The sequence below is a fragment of the Anabrus simplex genome, chromosome 3, assembly GCF_040414725.1.
Source record: "Anabrus simplex isolate iqAnaSimp1 chromosome 3, ASM4041472v1, whole genome shotgun sequence".
In the NCBI taxonomy this organism is placed as follows: Eukaryota; Metazoa; Arthropoda; class Insecta; order Orthoptera; family Tettigoniidae; genus Anabrus; species Anabrus simplex.
In genome coordinates, this window is record NC_090267.1 from 142,131,168 (window position 1) to 142,156,911 (window position 25,744).

A 25,744-nucleotide genomic window follows, 5' to 3' on the forward strand; every position below is an offset into this window, starting at 1 on the left:
GTTACCTGTGCGACTTACAATACTTGTGAGTTGTACCATCATGTGTTGAATACCGTGAGTCTACGCTACTTTTGATTAGTACCCTAACATGACAAATACCATGGTTCTACTTTACTAGTGGTAAGTACCATTATGAGGGGCTGTTGCCTGGATTTTGGATTTTGAACCCCTTTAGACAACAAGTGTCCTCGATTCCGGATTGTGCTTTGGAAGTGCTCCCTTGGTCAGTAGAACTATTTTTTATGATAGTTTTTGGGTCGGTTCCACTGATTGTTATAAATTCATATCCATCCATTCCTTTTTCATAACATTTTTTATTTTGGTCAGTGGATGATTTTGAACTTCTAATTTGTCATTACATTTTGTACCATTAGGGGCCGATGACCTAGATGTTAGGCCTCTTTAAACAACAAGCATAAGCATCATCATCATCATCATTATGTCGTGCATTAATTTTTCCCAGAGGTAAATAAAATGCTGGTTTCCAAACCAGAGAAGAAAATCCCTATAATAACAAACTAGAAAACTATAATCCCTTTGAAATAGCTTGGAAAATTATTTACATTCTACTTAATTGGCATGCAAAATCTACTTATTTACAGTTAGGGGAATTATTACTTTCAAACTCAGAATTTTGAAATGTACTTATCGATTCTACATTGTGGTCATTCTTTCCCTAGGCACATCCATATGAAATTAAACTGCCATCACGGCGTCTTCAATAGGGCGGAGTCTTAGATTCATCTCCTTGATGTACACATCCATGTTATAGATCGGGTTTCCAAAAGGCACGCATGTGAACCGCGAAGCCATTTTTGCGGCCCGCGAGAGCACTGTAAGAATTATGTGAAGAAAAGTCACAAAAATATTTAATAGCTTGTTCAAAAAGTATTAATTTTTATACACCATATAGACCCAAGTCAAAACTAATTATTCTTTAATACTAGTTCCTCTTTTCAAGTATTCACTTGTTCTCAATAGATTATAATTAATTTCAAAACATTTAAAATCCAAATTTCAAGTAATAATGTTGTTACTTTTGCATCCCACCGACTACTTTTTATGGTTTTCAGAGACGCCGAGGTGTCGAAATTTTGTTCCGCAGGAGTTCTTTTTCCTGCCAGTAAATCTATCGACACAAGGCTGACGTATAGGAGCACCATCAAATACCACCGTACTGAGCCAGAATCGAACCTGCCAAGCTTGGGTCAGAAGGCCAGCGCCTCAACCGTCTCAGCCACTGAGCCCGGCTGCAAATTTCACTCATTTATGCAATTTTAAAATAATGTTTTAAGCAATTAAAATTATCAAACCCTCCTTTCAATTGAACTATGCATATTATTTCATAATGGTGCTTCTGTACTATTTGCGGAATTTTACGAAAATTGGCCTATTCAAGTGCGGCTCGCGAACATACCTAAGGTTTCCAAAACGGCCCTCGAGCCCTTACAAATTGGAAACCCCTGTTATAGATCTTGACCAGGCGTTAAAAGGTCTCAAAAATCCCTGATGCATAAGATGAAGCACAGGCAGACAGCTTGTAGACTCTTCCAGGATCGACTATCTTACTCGTTCACGTATGCAAATGAGGAAATAACTTAGCTACATGAATTATGTGACGCATACTACAATCGGATGCGGTTAGAATCACTCATATACTTGTGTACTAATCTAGTAACGATAATGTTCTGTAGCTTGTTATCCTGATCCTCTCATTAGCGTATACAGTTATAAACACTCTAAATATTATTGAAGTATCATGTACATACTAGCACTGTTTCTGGATATACAGAGTTTATTTAAGGTAACACACTTGGTGTTAATGATCTGACTTTGCCTAATTTACGGCACTTCTACACGTAAGGCAAGTTACTCACTGCATTTACGTATTTGGCAGACGTTGCCCAATTATTAATATTCTTATTACAAGTAAGCCACTATTTTTCTTATCAGTTCTCTTTTCGACTCTATAGTCGTAACGTTTACTGCATTTTTAAGGTACTTCACTTTATCTGATCAACCGCGCTTTAATCACGTCATGTACACCTTTACTTGTACATAAATAAATGTTGCCAAACTGCCACAAGGTTCACTGTAAGCAGATTATCCCTACTTCACTCACTTTGGTGATTGTAACACAATACGGAACTTCACAATAAATGACATTTTGCAATTCGTGGCGTATGAGTGATTAATATACTCAGTCCGATAATTTACACCGTATTTCACAACTCGTATGGTACACACATTACACTGCACCATACAATGAACATTTTGCACATCCGCACTGACCGTAAGACTGACTACGTCTGTACGATCGAAAAATACTGAAGATAATGGATGTATAGCCTTCGCAGCAATTTCTTTTATACGTAAAGAGGGGTAGGATTGGTGGAGAGGGCTAAATACGTCTTCTTCCTACACATCGATCCGCTAATACCCATTTCTCGAAGTTGATTGTATCAAAAATAGCTCCAACCTTTTATATTCCACTGATCGAATCTCATCCATATCAGATGTCAGACTCGTTGGCTGAATGGTCAGCGTACTGGCCTTCGGTTCAGAGGGTCCCGGGTTCGATTCCCGGCCGGGTCGGGGATTTTAACCTTAATTGGTTAATTCCAATGGCCCAGGGACTGGGTGTATGTGTTGTCTTCATCATTTCATCCTCATCACGACACGCAGGTCGCCTACAGGCGTCAAATAGAAAGACCTGCACCTGGCGAGCCGAACCCATCCGGGGATATCCCGGCACTAAAAGCCATACGACATTTAATTTCATATTCGATCGTAGGTTTAATCAGAATCTTCAGTGTCACCTGGTATTTTTCTGGTAGATGACACTACGCCTTGGAAAAATCCAGTTTAGGCTCGCACGGCCAGACTCGCGACGTCTTTTTGTAATTGGCTGCACCCTTATGCATCGAGTAATTGATGATATGTTAAGTGAAATACATCTTGATATGTTAAACATAAAATTCTCTGATTATGATGAGCTCTTGCTTGTAATTATTCATAGCGTATGTCAGAATCCATGTCACTAATATTATTGTTGTTATTATTATTAACAAATGAAGGTTCTCAGTTGGCATCAATGAATATACGGGTAGATATATAGGGAATTATGTTTCCATGGGTTAAGCTGACTTAATTAAGGTGTCACGTGGTATTTGCCTCTTACTCTCCCCCACAAGAGAGAGAAGATTTTCAAGTGCGGTCTACCACATGACCTGCCTTGGTAAGTGTGTGCAATGAGACTTTCACCACTTGAGCCAGCGGCAAGTCATTCGTGCCCAGTGTAGTGCAAAAATAAGCTAGTTATGGCACCAATTATCACAGAATGATGCGGAAAACGGCATATTACTGTCACAGGATATCACGACATGCTATTAACAGTGTCGTGAACGGTCACAATACCTCGATAGTTGTTGCAATCCTTCCTGTACCCTTGTTTATAGATAGGTGCAGTTACTGCTTTTGTGCAATCTGAAGGTACCGTACAAACACTCCATGCTAATCTTACTACTCTGTGAAGCCATTTCATCCCTACCTTCCCACTATACTTCACCATTTCAGGCCTAATTTCATTTATTGCTGCTGCGTTATGACGATGGAGGTTATTTACCATTCTTTCCACTTCCTCAAGCGTACTTTCACCAACATCATTTTCCTCCTCCCTATGAGCTTGGCTGTTCGCGACACCACCAAGAAGATTTCCTTTTACGTTGAGATGATGATCAAAATATTCCCTCCAGCTCTCCAGTGATTCCCTGGGATCTATTAGGAGTTCATCTGAATTACCCAAAACACTGTTCATTTCTTTTTTCCCTCCCTTCCTAAGATTCCTTATTACTGTCCAGAAAGGTTTCCCTCTTGCTTGACCTAGCCTTTCCTGGTTATTACCAAAATCTTCCCATGATTTCTTTTTGGATTCAACTACTATTTGTTTCGCTCTGTTTCTTTCATCTACGTATAATTCCCTGTCTGCATCGCCCTTGTTTGGAGCCATTTCTGATAAGCCTTCTTTTTACATTTACAAGCTGCTCTCACTTCATCGTTCTACTAAGATGTTTGCTTTTCCCCATCTTTATGCACAATTGTTCCTAGGCATTCCCTTGCTGTTTCTACTACAGCATCCCTTTATGCCACCTATTCTCTTTCTGTGTCCTGAACCTGCTTACTGTCCACTGTTCGAAACTTCTCACTAATCATATCCATGTACTTCTAATTTCCTTGTCCTGGAGATTTTCTGCCCTTGTTCCTTTGCAGACGGAATTCACTTCCTCTATCCTAGGCCTAGAGGTACTTAGTTCACTACAGATCAGATAGTGGTCTATATCTTGGAAAAATCCCCAGAAAACTTTCCTAACAGACTTCATGAATTCGAAGTTGGTTAAGATATAGTCTGTTATGGATCTGGTCCCCCCTAGCCTCCCTTGTGTAGCATTGAATAGCCTTATGCTTGAAGAATATATTCATAACTGCTAAATCAATACTAGCATGGAAGTCCAGCGAGCGCTTCCTATTCCCATTAGCGTCCGTATCTTCCCCATATTTACTGATCACCCTTTTGTATCCTTCAGTTCTATTTCCAACTCTCACAGTGAAGTTGCCCATTAGCACTATCCTATCCTTGCTGTTGGCCCTGACTACGATGTCACTCAATGCTTCGTAAAAACTTGTCAATTTCATTCTCATCTGCACCCTCACATGGTGAATACACGGAGACAATTCTTGTCCTAATTCCTCCAACTGCCAAATTTACCCACATCATTCGGTCATTTACGTGCCTGACAGAAACTATGTTGCGTGCAGTGGTATTCTTGATAAGCAGCCCTACCCTATACTTTGCTCTTCCCTTTCTAACACCCGTCAAGTGCACTTTATAATCTCCTATCTCTTCCCCATCATCTCCCCTTACCCGAATATCACGTACTCCTAGCGCATCCAGATGCATTTTCTTTGCTGACTCAGCCAGTTCTACTTTTCCTTTCTTTTTTCCATAAGCCCCATTAATATTGATAGCTCCCCATCGAATTCCATTTCGTTCGCCAAGTTGTTTCCAAGGAGTCCCTCGCCTGTCAAATGGGAGTAGAACTACATTACTCCCATAGGTCCGAGGCTTGCTGAAAGTATTCTGAGTTCAGTAAATTCATGACGCAGGATGCTACCCTACTTGCACATAGTCCAAGTGAGGATCTCTCCTCTAATGGGTTATGGACCACAGTGGATTGTATAGTCTTGGCCATCTGAGCACAAAGAGGGCCATGACTCAAAATATGTCCGAGATGCCCACTCGCATTCCATAGCTACTGGTATCCCGACTCTCAGTACCACTTACTAGCAGTGTTGCCAACTTAGCGGATTTTCCGCTAAATTTGGCGGAATTAGAAGACTGTCGGCGGAGAAATATATCATTTAGCGGACAGCGGATTTTTTGGCGGAATTCTAGATTTATTATAGCGGAATTTAGTGTTTTATCCATTTTACGTTTTTTAAAATTTGTACTCCTGTCTGCTTCCGAGCTATTCTGTATTTATTGTTAGGTACCAGCAGTCACATGAGGAAAACATGTTATTTGGATTTGATGTTATGAGATCATGGTATCATAAATTTGTAATGCGTGGGGAAAGGATACTTATCTCTTCGTTGACGAATGACGACAGGTAATGAAACTGTGAGAGAGTAGCATTTATTTTATGCTATGAAGGAAGACCGTTTAATAATCTGGCCTGTTCTGTGTGTGACCCTTGAGGTAGGGGATTCACCTAGTTTGCACCCAGCAGTAAAACGTGTACAAGTTTTAGCTCGCCGGTCACAGGCAGGGGTTTAATCCCAGTGAAACTCACAGATCAGGTGAGTGCAGACATTTACTTTTTTTTTTATTCTTCTCCTTTCTACGTTATGCCCGTTTACAGAGCGTGTTGGAACTTGTTAGCTTGATGATGGTTTTCCTTTCTTCTTCTCCTTCCAAAATCTCTTCATGAACTCGCTCTGCTGTTTCTTGTGTTCTTCCGTCCTTTGCTTCCCTGTGGTTGTTTTAGCCTTTTCCGTGAACGTGTGCTTTGCAACCAGATTCTCAAAAGCCTTGCGATCCCTGATGATATCTTCTGTGATGTTCATTTCTTTTAAGTCCTGCTTTATTTCCTCAAACCAGCTTATTTTGACCTTTGATTTAATTATACCAAGCAATTTTTTTGCATATCTAGTGTCATCCATTCTACAGATGTGGCCATAGAATTTCAATCGTCTCCTACGTACGGTATTGGTGAACTTGTCGATTGCTTTGTTCAAATCTACAGTGTTCATTTTGATCCATACACCATTTACGTGAACGGGGCCATATATTTTCTTCAGAATTTTTCGTTCTTGTTTTTCAATTTCATCAATTTTAGAGTGGCCTCTTAGAGATGTGGTTTCTGAGGCATACAAGGCTTCCGGAAGAACAACAGCCTTGTAATGCCAAAGTTTTGCATTTCATGACATCACTCTTTTATTGTAGTGGTTCCATGCTATACGGTATGCTTTCAGGAGTTTTGTGGCTCTTTCTAAATTAGCTTTCCTGTCCAATCCGGATGATACAATGATTTCTCCTAGATATTTGAAGGAAGGGACCTGTGTGATTATTCCATAATTTGTCTGTAGTGGGGATCTTTGGATATTCTGGTGTCCATTAGCCATGATATGAGTCTTCTCATACGATATTTGGAGGCCTGTCTTTGATGTAATCTCATGCAACTTTTCTATGGCATACCTGGTTTCTTCACTAGTCTTGGTAAAAATAGCTAGATCATCAGCAAAAGCTAGGCACTTCACGTTAATTCTTTGTCCCCGAGTACCAATGTTTATACCTTCGATTTCTTTTCCCCATTCCCTGATGACTTTGTCTAACGCTGAGTTAAAAAGTATTGGGGAGAGGCCATCTCTTTGTCAAACTCCTGTACGCACTTCAAAGGCTCTGATAGTTCACCTAGAAACTTCACTTGAGATGTGTCTGTGAGAGTCTGGCAGATTAATTCTGTGGTCTTCTTGTCCAAACTGAGCTCTCCTAGGATGTCCACAACAGTTTGTCTGTCGATAGTCATACGCCTTTTTAAAGTTCACTAAGGTGACAAATGTGGTGGTACTGCGGCGTATCCTTAATATCGTCTTCAGACTCCAAATTTGCTCAGATTTTTTAAATATTATTATTATTATTATTATTATTATTATTATTATTATTATTATTATTATTATTATTATTATTATTATTATTATTATTATTATTATTATTATTATTATTATTATTATTATTATTATTATTATTATTATTTACTAATATTTATTAATATTGCTCATTTTTATTACTCTTTATTTGAGATCGGATTTCTTGGCGGAATTTTAGCGTATTTTTAGTGGTATTTAGCGGATCTTGAAAATATAAGTTGGCAACACTCCTTACTAGGCCACTGGGCCGTTGCCCATGGTTCACGAACTAGGACGTGACTATAGCAACCCACACACATGAACCATTCCTGACCGGGCGAGTTGGCCGTGCGCGTAGAGGCGCACGGCTGTGATCTTGCATCCGGGAGATTCCCACTATCGGCAGCCCTGAAAATGGTTTTCCGTGGTTTCCCATTTTCACACCAGGGAAATGCTGGGGCTGTACCTTAATTAAGGCCACGGCCGCTTCCTTCCAACTCCTAGGCCTTTCCTATCCCATCGTCGCCGTAAGACCTATCTGTGTCGGTGCGACCTAAAGCCCCTAGCAAAAAAAGAACCATTCCTGTTTTATCTCTCATAATATTGCTGTATCATTGTATACTGATCAAGTAATATGTAGCCTAGTGCTCATCCTGGCTAACCCTATACTTAAATATCGAGTTTTGAGTATTTACGTTCAGCAGCTTCCCGTGGTGTTGACCAAACATGAAATGATATCGGTAAAGAGGTGTTACTGGATTTTATTTTGGCCTGTGGGTTATTTCATAAACAACTACCAAATTCAAGTACACTTAACAGTTTAGTCAACGGTAGAGAAGTTCGTTTAGAGAGAAGAAAAAGGGAAAGGAATTGCAACCTATCATTTAAAGAAAGGAAAAGTAAATGTACATATTTTGAGTAAATGGGAAAATCAGAGAAGTACCGGTATTGCTTGTATGTTTTAACTGGTGTGTGAGTGTAAAAATATTGAAAACAATTTATATATACATACCTAATTTTGGCATTTCAGGTTCCCATTTGCAACAACTGTCTCTTGAGTGATCATAAAGCTCCAGAACATCATTATGAGCGCTTAGCTGAAGCTGAAGAACGTCAGCGTGAAGAACTGAGAAGTTTAATGACAGAGAGCAAATCAAAGGTGGAGTTCTGTGAAAATGCCTCAAGTCATCTGGAAAATGCCTTGAGTGAGTTGCAACAGCAACATGACAATGCCAAAGATCTGATCCAAGAGACATTCCAGAGTTACAAGGCTGTGCTTGAAAAGTGCAGGGATAATGTGCTAGAAGAATTAAAGCAGTTGCACTCTAATAGAGAGCTTAGGATAATGGATACATTTCATAGGTAATACATTTTTTCTTCTTAATCAAATTCATTATGATAATATTTACTAGTGTAGCGTGATTATTTTAAAAATTAACTGATTTCAAAGCCTCTTATATCTTCCTCTGTTCACTTCCAAATGATTGTATTATCCTTCATATTATGTAGGTATGAATTTCAGAGAACTCGTGAAATCTTAAGATTCATGCCTTACTGGTATGTTGCTCTTAATACTCTGTACATCAATATTGAATTACTTTTAGCTTTCTTGCACATGATTTTAAACAACAATCGTAGTAGTTACATTTATGACTTTTCACTTTGTAAGGTTTATTTGAAAAGTAAAATTGAAGTGTTTAGCTCCTTCAAATGCTAGGTTCTTGGCAAAACAAAGAAAAGCTATTTCAAAAACAAGTATAGATATTTATTTAAGATATTTTGTGCATCATATTCCTTATGCCCTCCCCTGCGAACCATGTGACCTTGCCGCTGGTGCAACCATATCGGATGAGTATCTGTTGAGAGACCAGACAAAGGAATGGTTCATCGAAAGAGGGGTAGCAGCCTTTTGGAAGTTGCAAGGGCGGCAGTCTGGATGTTTGACTGATATGGCCTTGTAATAATACTCAACAAGGCTTAGCTGTGTTGCTACTGCTACGCAGCTGAAAGCAACGGGAAACTACAGCCGTAACTAACTCCCGAGGACATGCAGCTCTCTCTGTATGAATGATGTACTGATGATGGCTTCCTCCTGGGTAAAATATTCCGGAGGTAAACTAGTCCCCCCACTCGGATCTCCGGATGGGGACTACACGAGAGGGAGATGGATAGACTAAACTTAGATGTAGTTGGTATAAGTGAAGTACGTTGGCAGGAAGAACAGGATTTTTGGTCAGGCAGCTACCGAATTATCAACACAAAATCAAACAGAGGAAATGCAGGAGTTGGTTTAATAATGAATAAGAAAATAGGGCAGCGGGGAAGCTACTACGACCAGCATAGTGAAAGAATTATTGTCGTCAAGATAGACACCAAACCAATGCCCACCACAATAGTGCAGGTCTAAATGCCTACTAGTTCAGCGGATGATGAAGACATTGAAGGAATATATGAGGAGATAGAAGATTTGATACAATTGTGATGGGAGACGGGAATGCAGTGGTAGGCCAAGGAAGAGAAGGTAGTACAGTAGGAGAATTTGGATTAGGACAAAGGAACGAAATAGGAAGTCGGCTGGTTGAATTCTGCACTGATCATAATTTAGTCCTTGCCAATACTTGGTTCAGACACCACAAACGACGGCTATATACGTGGATGAGACCTGGAGACACTGGAACGTATCAAATAGACTTCATTATGATTAGGCAGAGATTCAGAAACCAGGTGTTGGATTGCAAAACTTTCCCAGGAGCAGACGTGGACTCTGACCATAACTTGTTGGTCATGAAATGCCATCTGAAACTGAAGAAATTGAAGAAAGGAAAGAATGCAAAAAGATGGGAACTAGACAAGTAGAAAGAAAAGAGTTTGAGGGATTGTTTCAAGGAACATGTTGCAAAAGGACTAAATGAAAAGGCTGAAGGAAACACAATAGAGGAAGAGTGGATAGTCATGAAAAATGAAGTTAGCAAGGCTGCTGAAGAAATGTTAGGAAGGAAGAAAAGATCAACTAAGAATCAGGGGATAACTCAGGAGATACTAGACCTGATTGATGAACTACGAAAATGCAGAAATGCTAAAAAGTAAGAGGGCAGATAATAATAAAGGTGATTAAAGAATGAAGTGGATAGAAAGTGCAAGTTAGCTAAGGAAGACTGGCTGAAGGAGAAGTGCAAGGATGAAGTCAAATAAATATGAATACGTAAATAGAGATTTTAATTAAGAAATCAAATCTTGAATAAAATTATAGGTACATGTTTCGCCCTTTAATTAATGGCATCTCCAGCCTTAATCTCAATATGAAAGGTAATTAATCAGGTGCCTGATTGTATTAAAATTATATATGAATGTGAGGATGATGATGGAAATGTGCTTCAAATTGTGAGCAAATGGTTAACAATAGTTATGATATTCCACCTCCCATATTCTCTCACTATTATAATAATACCAGAAGCACAAGTAACAATTATCCAACCACTGATTAACTCTATAATCTCATACATTTAATACATAATTCTCCTCCTTATTGCAGACCTCAAACTAAAATCTCCATATATATTTAAAGAAAAACCACTCACCATCAAACACACTTCTCACTCTCACTTGCTTTGAAAGGACTAAACTTGCCTTTTCACGGAAAAAAAAAAAAATACCCCACCATGAAACACACTTCCTCACTCTTACATTCTTCGTAAGGACTAAACTTAACCTTTTCACAAAAACAAAAAAACTACTTACCATCAAACACACTTCCTCACTCTCACTTGCTTTGAAAGGACTAAACTTACCTTTTCACGAAAAAAAAAAAAAAAAAAAACGAAAAAAACAAACTAATACTACAATTTGATTTCTTATACTCTCAACCCTTTACAGAACACCTTTTAGTGATATTAACTGAGTTCTTATAGAACTTTATAATTATAGATGTTTACTGTCACACTTTCCTTCGCTCCCGCACTGCAGTTCGAGAAGAAGGCTAGTTTACCTCCTCACAAAAGATTAACTATAGGCTGGCTCTAACTTTTATTTGAAATCCACTTGATACTGATGATATCTTTTCTCTTTATATTGTTCTAAGAATTGAACTCTTCTCGCTACCCGCCACGACTAATAACTTATAAACTTGTCACACCGCTTCAACACTCTCCTCCATTAATCTCACATCTTCTTTAACACCAGTAACTTAAATATCAGTCATTTCAACGCTACCATAGCAACTATTTAAACTACTAGCTGAAGTACCCGTGCTTCGGTACGGGATTCTCAGAAAGACTGACTTTGTGGTTTTCCTAACCTAAAATCAACATAGGTCATTACAAAAACGTAAGTATGAATGTAGCGATTAAAAGCAATGCTATCTTTGTGATCATAGCCAGTACAGTAACAATGTATAAGACATGAATAATAGAAAATTTAATACTATATAACCTGAGTTATGTAGCATTCATCGATTACACTTCTAATAAGAAATATTTGAGAATTATATTTTAGGCCTTCCCCTAAACTACCATTTCACTCAGCGTGAATAAAATAATTTACAGCCTAGACTATAGCGACTTATTTCCTGACTTTGCATACCGATTTTCTTCAAGATAAGACTACTAATAACAACAATATTTGAGAATTCAATTTTAGGCCTTCCCCTAAACTACTATTTCACTCAGCGTGAGTAAACTGATTTATAGCCTAGATTGTAGAGGCTCATCCCCCGACTTCACATACCGATTTTCATTAGACCACTAATAACATAAATAGTTGAGAATTCAATTTTAGGCCTTCCCCTAAACTACCATCACTCAGCATGAGTAAAATGATTTATAGCCTAGATTGTAGAGGCTCATCCTCTGACTTCACATACCGATTTTCATTAAATTCTCTTCAACCGTTTTCTCGTGATGCGTGTACATACATATAGACAGACAGACAGAAATTACGGAAAAGTAAAAAGTGCATTTTCTAGTTACTATGGACGTGACCGATACAGAAATACCATTATTTTCAAATTCTGAGCAATGTACAGACAAAACTCTTATTTTATATATATAGATTACATTTAAAAATAAATGAAATTACACACAACGTTTTCTCTCCAACTCATCTTTACGTTAACCATTTTCAACATAAATAAAGAGGTACACACTCTATTTCTCTTTGAACTCTCCTATCATTCAAATTCATTCTTTAACACGTATTTCTCCTATTGTTACAGACTTCAAACCTAATATCCCTTTCGACTATATACAAGAGAATACAATCGCTCCTTCCAGCTAATATTTAACACAGCTGCTTACCATCAAGCACTCTTCTTCACTCGTGCTTTTAGAAGACTACAGTTTTATCTCTTTGCACGGGAGTTACAACAGTCTAACCATTTTTATATTTTTATAAACCCCACTTGTTTTAAGCAGCAGAAACGTCTCTTTACTATTTTTAAAGTTGTGTTTAAACTCCACTCGGAGTTATTAACTACATTCTTCATTATCCTGATGCTTGAATTGTTCAAAACCCGATAATTTTATCTAACACCCTCAACCATCACAAGGCCCTGCTTTACTTGTTCCAACAATTTTATCATAAACTTCACTTGAAGTGAGCAACAGTAACGTCTCTTTACTAGCTTTAATATGTTTTAATACTCCATTTGGAATTATCAACTACATTTTTTCTTTTATCATTATTCTAACGCCCTCAGCCTCCACAGGGCGCCACTTTACAAGGTTTAACGTAATAATTTACGTTCTTATAAAATTACCAGTATACAATTTGTTACCAATTTTTAAACAAGGACATTCAAGAAAGTGTAGAAATTTACAACTATTTGTTTTTTAAGACTTTATTAAGGCTTCATTTTAAGAATATCATAACTATTGTTAACCATTTGCTCACCATTTGAAGCACATTTCCAACATCATCCTCACATTATATGTAATTTTAATACAATCAGGTACCTGATTAATTACCTTTCAGATTGAGATTAAGGCTGAAGATGCCATTAACAGAGAAGCCAACTATTACGATTCAATCGCAATAATTACAAATCGCCCATCATAAATATGCCTTTACGAATCACACACCACAAATTACGATTTTTTGTTGATTTTTAAATATAACTGTATGAAGTGATCAAAAGGATATGCAAGGGATACCATTACAGCTTGAAATCTCAGAATATTCTTTTCGGATTTTTCAGTAATAATTTAAAGCTCGTTCGTGTCCCTCGTTTAAGAATATTTCGAGTTTTCAAGTGCCAAACGCAGTGTGTGCTTCCGGCAAACACCGTAAAGACTTCCAGTACCAAAAAAGTAGGCACCTGAGAAGTAGTATATCTTGCGAAGTTGTTACCTATGTTTGTCACGTGATCAGACTTTCATGCAAGTATGTGAGTTCTTATGTCTGTTTTCGCGGCAAAGTGGTGACAAACTCCGTTTCATTGTGAATACTGAAGAAGTATTTATTGCGATTTTGCTTGCCAAATTTGCATATATTGCTCTTTTAGGATATATGCTAATCGTGTATTACAAAATGCGAAACGTTAGCAATTAATGAAGCGATTTCTTGTGCAGGAAAATACGTGTAATGACGTTACCGTGACTAGTGATGCTAGTAATAAACCAAAAGTAGTTCCAAAATTTACGGAGGTATACTCGAATGAATGGCCCTGTTTACTGCGTTCCTCAAAACCTAATTCGCACGTGTTTTGTAGTGTGTGTAGCCGTGATTTTTCAGATGCGCATGATGAGGAAGGACAAGACTGAATTCCGTGCTAATATGAACTCCAAATTGTTAAGTGCTCTGTTTGTGCAGAGAATGCACATAATATCGAAAGGAAAAGCATGTCACAAATGTACATTTACCAAACGGAACTACAAGCTGCTAAGGGAGCAGTTACAGTACTCAACAAAAGAAATCATCCTTCAACCTCCACTCAGATATGTACTGCAGATCACCTGTTACTTTAGCAGGTAAGAATCACACACTCTTTATATGCCAGTCTTTAAATTGTTACATATGATGGAATTGTATGTTGTTCATTGACTTTTCAATGATCTGTATGTTAGTAAGATCTCGGAAAAAAATCTACGGCCTCCGCCCCCCCCCCCCCCCCCCCCCTTGTGCCCTAACGGGTGCATTACGAATTGCCTTTCTTGAAAGTTGGAATCTCTGCATTAATTAAAGGGCAAAACATGTCCCTATAATTTTATTCAAGATTTAATTTCTTAATTACAATCTCTATTTATGTATTGAATAGGTGGAATAAATAAATTTTAATGTTTATTTGACTTCATTATACATTTCAGTACGGACCAAAACATGAGAATTATAACATGTAAGTGCAAGGATGTCGAAGGTTGTATGGTCCTAGGAAAGGTAGATGCTGCATACAGGAAAATCAAGGAAACCTTTGGAGAAAGGAAATCTAGCTGTATGAATATTAAGAGCTCAGATGGAAAGCCATTTTTAGGGAAAGAAGACAAAGCAGAAAGATGGCAGGAACATATCCAATAGTTGTATCTAGGTGAAGATGTAGATAATTTTGTTCTGGAACAAGAAGAGGCTGTTAATGCTGATGAAAGGGGAGACCCAATTTTGAGATCAGAGTTTGACAGAGCTGTGTGCGACCTAAATAGGAACAAGGCACCTGGAATTGATGACATTCCCTCTGAATTACTGACTGCCTTAGGAGAAACCAGCATGGCAAGATTATTCCATTTAGTGTGTAAGATGTATGAGACAGGAGAAGTGCCATCCGATTTTCGGCAGAATGTTGTTATACCTATTCCCAAGAAAGCCGGTGCTGACAGGTGTGAAAACCATCGCACCATTAGTTTAATATCTAATGCCTGCAAAATTTTAACACGAATTATTTACAGAAGAATGGAAAAACAAGTTGAAGCTGAGTTAGGAGAACATCAATTTGGCTTCAGAAGAAATGTAGGAACACGTGAAACAATCCTGACTTTACGTCTGATCTTAGAGGATCGAATCAAGGAGGACAAGCCCATGTACATGGCATTCGTAGATCTAGAAAAGGCATTCGATAATGTTGATTGGACCAAGCTATTTAAGATTCTGAAGGTGATTGGGATCAGATACCGAGAACGAAGAATTTTCTACAATCTGTATAAAAATCATTCTGCAGTGATAAGAATCAAGGGCTTTGAAAAAGAAGCAGCAATCCAGAAAGGAGTGAGGCAAGGCTGCAGCTGTCCCCCCTCCTTTTCAATGTTTACATAGAACAGGCAGTAATGGAAATCAAAGAGCATACCTGTCAACCCTTCCGATTTACCTGGAAACTTTCCGGTTTTTAACTCGTCTTCCGATTTTCCGATTTATTTTCACGTCTTCCTATTTTTGACCAAAATAACCTCTTAGTACGGCCAATACTCTTCCCCTCGGTAAACGATAAATTCTTATGTGCTTGTTTAATTTACGAAACCTCATTTTTAAGCGTATTTATTTGATGCTTTATTTCGTGAGTGTTTCCCGCTCACCACAGCAGCGTGTGGACTTAATACAGCTGGGGATTCGGGGGCGGCAATCGTCCTGCAAGCAAGAGAGGCTAGCGTACGCTGGCGACTCAGTTAATCGGGACGAAAGAAAGAGTTTGTTATTGTGTTGTTCGCGCGCTGTAAACTTCGTTTATGTGCGTAGTTTCATCGGAGTTGTAGGCCACGTGTTTTTTCTTGCATCTCTATGCTTTCCCCCTCTGTCAAAGTTGTATGTTAATACTGTATGGGACATATTGAATTGTTTTGTATGTGGTAGTTTAGCGTATTTAAGTGCATAATTTTAATGAGTTGAATGTTTTTAAGGGTGTTGTGTCGGTGACAGTTTCTGGTATTTTGTTTTTTATTAATGGCAAAAAAATATAACAAACGTTATCTCCAAGTGTTCAGATATACCTATAAATTTCCGTTCATGTTACCGTCTGATAAAGGAAACTACCGTATTTTCTCACGTAATTAACGCCCTTTCACAATTTACGCATCCCAATATTTTTGGGTCCAAAGTGGAGAAAAAGAAATGGTCACTGGTCACTTATTTGACGCACCCACAGCTTCGGACATCCATCACGCAGCTCCGGATGCTTTTCGAAATAAATATGTCAACTACTCAAGTAGCAGGCTTCCTATTGCGAAGGCGGGCATTCCGAATACAGGGCAACGTGCTGTTATTAGTCGTTCGTGCGCGTAGAGGCGTGCGGCTGTGAGCTTGCATCCGGGAGATAGTAGGTTCGAATCCCACTATCGGCAGCCCTGAAGATGGTTTTCCGTGGTTTCCCATTTTCACACGAGGCAAACGCTGGGGCTGTACCTTAATTAAGGCCACGGCCGCTTCCTTCCAACTCCTAGGCCTTTCCTATCCCATCGTCTCCATAAGACCTATCTGTGTCGGTGCGACGTAAAGCCCCTAGCAATAAAATAGTCGTTAGGAAATCCCACTGCCCTAGTTTTAGGAGTGTTTCGGGTACGGGACATTATGTGATCTCAAACTTGTTTGTCAGTCCACAGTATACAAGTAATACTGGATCATCCAAACTCGCTGTTATCAGTTACGCCGAAACATGCGGGAATAGGGCAGCGGGCAGCAAGTCTTCAGTGTTCAAATGAAACGTGCGTTACCGCGGTAACAGAAGTGCACTTCAAGCGGCCTACAACTCTCGCAAAGCATTTCGCAGACTAAAAAGCGGCAAGTTTGCGCATGTAGAGGAAGATCTGTTTAATTATATGATTTTGTTACGCAACGTTGGATAAGCCGTTTCTCACGCAATGCTGTACTGTATTTCAAAGAATGAGAAATAGCCACTGCACATGGAATCAGTGTCTCTGACATGAAGGTTAGCCGAGGCTTGATTAATTTTATGAAGAGATATGGACTTTCTCTTCGACGAAGAGCAAGATTGTGCCAAAAAATTACGAATGATTTTAATCATTTTCATCGCTTTGTGATTGAGAAGCGTAAAGTGAAGGAACATTTGATCTCCCGTATAAGAACCGCAGGTCAGACGCCATTCAGTTTCCATATGCGACAAAGTCGAACAATCGATAAGAAAGGAACATATAGTGTTATCGTACGCGCTACTGTAAGCAACAAAAAAAAAAAAAAAAAAAAGATATACTGCAGTGCTTGCTGTAACAGCTGATGGCAGAAATCTTACTACTTACATTGTTCTAAAACGAAAAACAATGCGTAAAGCAAAATTTCCGAGAGTGATCCACGTTCGTATTCAAGAAAAAGGGTGGATGGTCACATCACTCGTACAAGATAGGATACGAACGGTTTGGGGTAATGTAGCAGGGTCCCCCCTTCGATGACCATATTTTATGTAGCCTATCTTAAATGAATTGTTAATAATTTGTAAATATCTGAATTCCTTGAATAATTTACGCATTCGAAGTTTTCGCCTGTATTTTTAGTCAAAAAAAAGAGTTAATTACGCGAGAAAATACGGTATTATGCATTTTGTTGTGTGTGTCGGTGTGACAAATATTATTCGTATGTAAGTGTCATAAATGAGAATGATTAGGTACATTTTCTTGTAACCATTTTTATGTTTTCTTAGTTTAAGATTTTAAATTTAATGGTCAATTCGCATTGCATCTGTAGGATATGTATTCCTCTTATCCTGACCTTTTTTCTCCCAGACCGTGGTGGATTATATGTGATGAAACCCAAGAATTTAAAAAAATCTTCCTATTTTTGGTTTCTAAAAATTGGCAGGTATGAAAGAGGAATTTGGAAAGGGAATCACAATCCAAGGAGAGGAAATCAAAACCTTGAGATTTGCTGCTGATATTATTTTATCTGAGACTGCAGAAGATCTCAAGAAGCTGCTGAATGGTATGGACGAAGTTTTGGGTAAGGAGTACAAGATGAAAATAAAAAGTCCAAAACAAAAGTAATGGAGTGCAGTCGAACGAAGGCAGGTGATGCAGGAAATATTAAATTAGGAAATTAAGTCTTAAAAGAAGTTGATGAATATTGTTACTTGGGTAGTAAAATAACTAACGATGGCAGAAGTAAGGAGGACATAAAATGCAGATTAGCACAAGCAAGGAAGAGCTTTCTTAAGATAAGAAATTTGCTCACTTTAAACATTGATATCGGATTTAGAAAGATGTTTTTGAAGACTCGTGTGGAGCGTGGCATTGTATGGAAGTGAAACATGGACGATAATTAGCTCAGAAAGAAAGAGAATAGAAGCATTTGAAATGTGGTGTTACAGAAGAATGCTGAAGGTGAGATGGATAGATCGAATCACAAATGAAGGGATACTGAATCAAATTGGTGGGAGGAGATCGATTTGGCTAAATTTGATGAGAAGGAGAGATAGAATGATAGGACACATCTTAAGACACCCAGGACTTGTTCAGTTGGTTTTTGAAGGAAGTGTAGGTGGTATGAACGGTAGGGGTAGACCAAGGTATGGAAAGCTTGAGGGAGATAATTAGGATTCTCACAGAAGACAGGAAGGAAGATAGGACTCCCTCAAACAATGTACAGGTTACGGTAGGTGTACAAGAGGGAGGGAAGGAAAGGGAGGTGTTGTAGAAGGCAGGTGGTCTAATGTTCTAAGGGGAAGGAGATTGCAGGCTAAGGGCTCTATTCAGGATCAGAATTCAGGACAGGTGTCTGTGCGAAATCGGTACGAGTCACTCAACAACAGAGGGAAGATGAGGGACAGGGAACTGTTGCTGAGATGTATGGAGGTAGGAGGAAGGGAAAAGGTAGGAAAGGAAAATGTAGAGTAGAGGATAGGAAAAGACAGGTGGAACAGGGTCATGGAAAGGAGAAAAAGGAAGAGTAAGTAGCTTCTGCAGCTATCAGGAAAGATAGGACTGACAAGGAGGGGAGGGGATCAAATGAGGTGGGTACGGTTGAGGCTCTGGTCATGGGGGATTCTCGTTAGACACGTGGGGAAAGTGTGTGGAGGAAAGGGTACCAGGGTAGAGTGTTATCCAGGAATTACGTTGAGGCAGATGTTGAGGAAAGTAGAAGAGAGGGAGGAGGGGAAGGAGAAGGTGGTAGTGTTTCACGTTGGTACCAACAACGTAAGGCAAGCTGATATACCGTATTTACTCGTGTATTAGACCCCCTCGCGTATTAGACCCCCCCTGGCTTTTCGAGACGAAGAAAATGAAAAAAATAAATCTCGCCTATAAGACCCCCAACGTAATTCGTCAGAGAACGATGACGATTCCGCTTCGAAGCGGATACAAGTCTTATTGCAGCACTGATGACATTGCACAAATTTGTGAATAGTTTCGTCCGTACGACCTACGCAATGAAAAACGCGTCAAATGCATGCGTTACATCTGTGTTTCGTAGTTAAGAAATGTCCACCTCTTTAGCGTAGGTCTACTGCAGCTCTGATGACGTCGCACAGATAGGTGAATAGGCCTAGCTTCGTGTCCGACCCGCACATTGCGAGCATGCATCAGTCATGCTATATGTCTGTGTTTTGTAGTTAATAATGTCCGCCAGCGTAATAGTTAGCACAAGAAGTTCCTGTTTTCCGGGGTCTGACTTCGATTCCCGGTACTGTACTGCCAGAGATTCACGAATGGCAGGAAGGTTGATATGCGGTAAAAGCGGTACATGTAACTCCCCTCCACTGGGGGTGTGTCTAAAAAGAGCTGTACCACCTCGGGATGAGGAAACGAGTTTACTTTAGTTGAGAAATATTCGCGGTTGTTGCTATTTATACAGCAGGCGAGATCATTAACAAAGTGGTCGTTTAACATCTCGTAACTCGGGCCAATATAGGTAAATATTTGGAGAGAAGTAAGTTTAAAACGTGATAAAAGCTATTCAACTAAAACGATTGTTTTACTCGCCAACGTACCTAACAAATAATAATAATAATAATTTTATGTCCCCACGTACTTTAAACGATTTTCGGAGACGCCAAACAAAACATGCCCGGGTATACGTTAATAAAAAAAGAGACAACGAACGTACAAAATTAAACATTATGATAATAAAACGCATTACCGCCACACCTGTAGATATCCATAAATACGGCATATTTTCCTGTTATTTTTTTTTTTTTTTTCATCGAACTTTTGGCACTATCAGGGCGATAATATACGATACCTAACCTAAACAATGTGGTCTGTCTTATCTCATGGACAGCTGTTTATGCAAATGCTGATGTGATAAATGTAGAGAACAAGCATGAAATATACTTAAAAATAAGGGTCTGTGTTTCAACAGCCGCAGTTATCAAAAGAATGTTTCCAGTTACTATGTATTACATTCGGAAGTACAACTCATAACATACGCTAGTTATCAGCTGATGGTTTGGCATGCCTTCTACAGCACGACTTTATTCGGAAGGAGTGGCTTCTGCTGCATATACACCAACTGCGAATATCAGAGACCATCTGGGAATAGATTTACACTGTTTAGACTCTATAGTCGGGAACGAAATTATTTTTGAAAGGTTCAAAAAGACGGGACCTCGTGTGCTCTTGATTGCAGTGCATGGCTCAAAGAGAATGAACAATGAAGCATGGCTGACGCGACTGACGAGAGATAGCAGTGAAGATGACGTCACTTAGAATGCCGACACGCCGGTAGCAAGGCAGGGAAGTTGGCGGCGCAAGGCGATAATTAAATTGAAAGCAGTGATCAAGTTTACTGTGTGGTAGGCCTTCTGCTGAACTGCCAGAGACAAATGACTGGCCATCAAGTTCTTTTGCATCAGTATTTAATTATATGATAACACGATACCCTTATCCCTTTCTTCTATGGGATCGAGTATGAAGTGAGACGAATCTTCGTAGCGAGTTTTTACGGCCGTATGCCCTTCCTGACGTCAACCTCACCAGAGGAATTAATGAGATTTAACGAATGACGTGATATGAGTAACTAAAACGGACTTTTATATGTACCGTAGGCCTAAAAGTCGTGTTCACCATTTTTTTTACTTTTTAAGTTTAGAAATACTGCCTTCCGATGAAAATAGCCAGTATAACTTAAATACATTTAAAGTTTGTTAAATAATAGTATAGAATGTATACACGTACAATTTATAGCTCTTTATAACCTAGAAGTCATGTGTTCGCTGCACAAAATTTTGACGTTATCGCATATTGGACCCCCCTTCATTATTTTTGGCTGTAAAAGTGGGGAAAAAAGGGGTCTAATACGCGAGTAAATACGGTAAGTATCAACATAGTTGCAGATGTGTGGGATCTGGTAAATGCAGCACGGGTGAAGTTTAAGAAAGCGGAGATTGTTATTAGTGGAATACTGTGTAGAAGGGATACTGACTGGAGGGTGATTGGGGATTTAAATGAAACTATGGAGTGGGTATGTGGGAAACTGGGAGTGAAATTTCTAGATCCTAATGGGTGGGTAGGAGAATGGGATCTGCGCTCAGATGGCCTTTATTTAAACCACAGTGGTACGTATAAGTTAGGAAATTTTGTTTGGAAGGGTAATAGGGAGGTACATTCAGGGAAACGGGGTGGAATAGGGAGCTGTGATAAGGGAACAGGGAACTGGAAATCAAGTAGGGATGACATAAAATTGTTAGTGTTGAACTGTAGAAGTATTGTAAGGAAAGGAATAGAATTAAGTAATTTAATAGATATATATTTACCAGATATTGTAATAGGAGTTGAATCATGGCTGAGAAATGATATAATGGATGCAGAAATTTTCTCACGGCACTGGAGTGTGTATCGTAGAGATAGGATAGGAAGGGTGGGAGGGGGTGTTCATTCTGGTGAAAGAAGAATTTGTAAGCTACAAAAAAGTTAAAGATGAGACACATGAAATTCTAGGTGTAAGGCTCATTTCTAAAGATAATAGGCAACTTGATATATTTGGAGTATACAGATCGGGAAAGGGTAGCACTGACGCAGATTCAGAATTATTTGATAGGATAGTCAGCTATGTGGGAAACGACATGGAAAGAAATGTGATCGTAGCGGGAGATCTGAATTTGCCAGATGTCAATTGGGAAGGAAATGCGAACGACATGAAGCATGACCAACAAATGGCAAATAAGTTAATATGGGAAGGACAGCTGATTCAGAAAGTGATGGAACCAACCAGAGGGAAAAATATCCTGGATGTCGTGCTGACAAAACCACATGAGCTCTATAGGGAAACTGAAGTAATAGACGGTATTAGTGATCATGAAGCTGTTTTTGTGGTAGTTAAAAATAAATGTGATAGAAATGAAGGTCTTAAAAGTAGGACTGTTAGGCAGTACCATATGGCTGATAAAGCTGGCATGAGGCAGTTTCTAAAAAGTAACTATGATCGGTGGAAAACGGTAAATAAAAATGTAAACAGACTTTGAGATGGGTTTACAGAAATTGTTGAGGAATGCGAAAACAGGTTTGTACCATTAAGGGCGGTAAAGAATGGTAAAGACCCACCTTATTATAATAGAGAAATAAAGAGACTAAGAAGGAGGTGCAGACTGGAAAGAAATAGAGTTAGAAATGGCTGTGGAAGTAAGGAACTTACTAGAAAATTGAATCCAGCAAAGAAGGCAGCTAAGGATCCTTAACATGATGGCAAGCATAATTGGCAGTCATACGAATGTTAGTGAATAATGGAAGGGTATGTATAGGTATTTTAAGGCAGAAACAGGTTCCAAGAAGGAGATTCCAGGAATAATTAATGAACAAGGGGAGTGTGTATGTGAGGATCTTCATAAGGCAGAAGTATTCAGTCAGCAGTATGTAAAGATTGTTGGTTACAAGGATAATGTCGAGTTGGAAGAGGAGACTAAGGCCAAAGAAGCAATAAAATTTACATATGATAACAATGACATTTACAATAAGATACAAAAGTTGAAAACTAGAAAAGCGGCTGGAATTGATCAGATTTCTGGGCATATACTAAGGACAATGGGTTGGGATATAGTACCATATCTGAAGTACTTATTTGATGATTGTTTTGTCGGAGGAGGTATACCAGATGAATGGAGAGTTGCTATAGTAGCCCCTGTGTATAAAGGAAAGGGTGATGGACATAAAGCTGAAAATTACAGGCCAGTAAGTTTGATATGCATTGTGTGTAAGCTTTGGGAAGGCATTCTTTCTGATTATATTAGACATGTTTATGAAATTAATAGCTGGTTCGATAGTAGGTAATTCGGTTTTAGGAAAGGTTATTCCACTAAAGCTCAACTTGTAGGATTCCAGCAAGATATAGCAGATATCTTGGATTCTGGAGGTCAAATGGACTGTATTGCGAGTGACCTGTCTATAGCATTTGATAGGGTTGATCATGGGAGACTACTGGCAAAAATGAGTGCAATTGGACTAGACAAAAGAGTGACTGAATGGGTTGCTATATTTCTAGAAAATAGATCTCAGAGAATTAGAGTAGGTGAAGCTTTATCTGACTCTGTAATAATTAAGAGGGGAATTCCTCAAGGCAGTATTATCGGACCTTTATGTTTTCTTATATATATAAATGATATGAGTAAAGGAGTGGAATCGGAGGTAAGGCTTTTTGCGGATGATGATATTCTCTACAGAGTAATAAATAAGTTACAAGAGCAACTGCAACGTGACCTCAAATGTTGTGAGATGGACAGCAGGCAATGGTATGTTGATAAACGGGGTTAAAAGTCAGGTTGTGAGTTTCACAAATAGGAAAAGTCCTCTCAGTTTTAATTACTGCGTTGATGGGGTGAAAGTTCCTTTTGGGGATCATTGTAAGTATCTAGGTGTTAATATAAGGAAAGATCTTCATTGGGGTAATCACATAAATGGGATTGTAAATAAAGGGTACAGATCTCTGCACATGGTTATGAGGGTGTTTAGGGGTTGTAGTAAGTATGTAAAGGAGAGTGCATATAAGTCTCTGGTAAGACCCCAACTAGAGTATGGTTCCAGTGTATGGGACCCTCACCAGGATTACCTGATTCAAGAACTGGAAAAAGTCCAAAGAAAAGCAGCTCGATTTGTTCTGGGTGATTTCCGACAAAAGAGTAGCGTTACAAAAATGTTGCACTTTTTTGGTTGGGAAGAATTGAAAGAAAGAAGAAGAGCTGCTCGACTAAGTGGTATGTTACAAGTGACTATTCTCATTTTGGTTCCGTATTGAAGTTGACGTATGTCTCAAGTATTATTACAATATTATAAGTCCACCTGTTCAATACAATACAATATGATCCACTATTTCATATGGTCAAATGTTTTTTATACATAATACATAAAAGTCCAAGGTACATGTTTCACCCTCCTTAGGGGCATCATCAGCCTATATCAATCTTAAAAAATAATAATAATACATATACTTATAAATTATAGGTTAAAATGTTGAAAAATGGTTTCGTAAAACATTATACAATACGGTAACATCTAAAACAACGATAATGCACCAAAGTATGTTAAAAGAGAGTGAAATTAACAGTTTGAAGATTAAAACGTGATTAAACATGAGATTTTGAAAGTCTAAAACTAAAATGGATCCATATTTTTATAATATCATTAAGACTGTGAAAGCCTTGAGTATAAAAACAATCATCAAAGGGGGATGTTTCTTCAATTCCCAAGTTGAATCCAAGGTGGTAAAATCACATTCAGTTATTTAAAACGGAAGTGTGAATGTAATAAACAAGTTTAAAATGTAATGATTGGGATATCTGAAAGTCAAGAAGAAAATGGAACTTCTGTAGAGGCGATGCTTGTGATAAAACGTATGTCAAAGCTAGCGGAGTTCGGAAATATGGTAGTCGAATGGATCTAAAAGATAGTCAAGTTGATATATAATTCCGTTGAAACATGTGTTGGAAGAAAAGTTCAGGATTTTCTGAAACAAAATGTAGAAGAAAGTATGTTAATAATACCGTACTGTACAAGGGACTTCCCGTACGTCAAAGATGGCTAATGCTGTACTTACTCGTACGGAGCGTATTAAGTACGTCAGGTTGTTGCAGCAACGCTAGCTTGACTGGGTTTTCGACTTCTAGTATTATAACGGTGTGGCTGAGGCAGTGAAGGGCATGGAGGGGGGGTACTGGTGGGTGGATCCTTGCGCGCATGTGTTGTTATTGGCGGGCTGTTAGGAGCAAGATGGGCGGGCCTATCATTTGACGAGGTGGTGGAAGCTTTAGAACAAGAAGTTCTAAAAGTTGGCGGGATTGTATTATGTTTTGAATTCACCATGCCTAATAACTTTGGAGTTAGCTCATATAAAGGATTTTTTGTTTCCGTGATGTCGTTAAGATTATGGTCTTTGTTATAGGCTTGGTCTAAAAAGATGTAAAGATTTTCTAATTCATTCATAAGTTTTCCTTTGCCTATGCATTTTAGAATAGTGAGATCTTTATCAATTGATGTGAACTGATGTCCTGTTTCACTCATGTGTGAGCTCATCGCTGAATATTTGTTGTGCTTTAAGGCATTATAATGCTCCATATATCTCGTATGAAAGCTGCGCCCAGTCTGTCCAACATAACTAAATCCACACTGAGCACAAGTGAGTCTGTAAATACCAGATCTCGAAAAACGGCTGTTTTTATAATTGACTTTATTATGATTGAAAAATATACTTTGATTTGTATTGACTGTTCTGAAAG

The 25,744-nt window shown here is 38.7% G+C and overlaps 1 protein-coding gene across 2 annotated transcripts in view; it reads left to right on the forward strand.

Annotated features, from left to right (window-relative positions):
• Nucleotides 1–25,744, forward strand: part of mei-P26 (meiotic P26) — a 451,952-nt gene that overhangs the window by 89,563 nt on the left and 336,645 nt on the right. For both annotated transcript variants that reach the window (XM_067142736.2, XM_067142737.2), the window contains exon 6: nt 8,216–8,547. In XM_067142736.2, the coding sequence (XP_066998837.2) occupies nt 8,216–8,547 (332 nt within the window). The remainder of the gene's footprint in view (nt 1–8,215; nt 8,548–25,744) is intronic.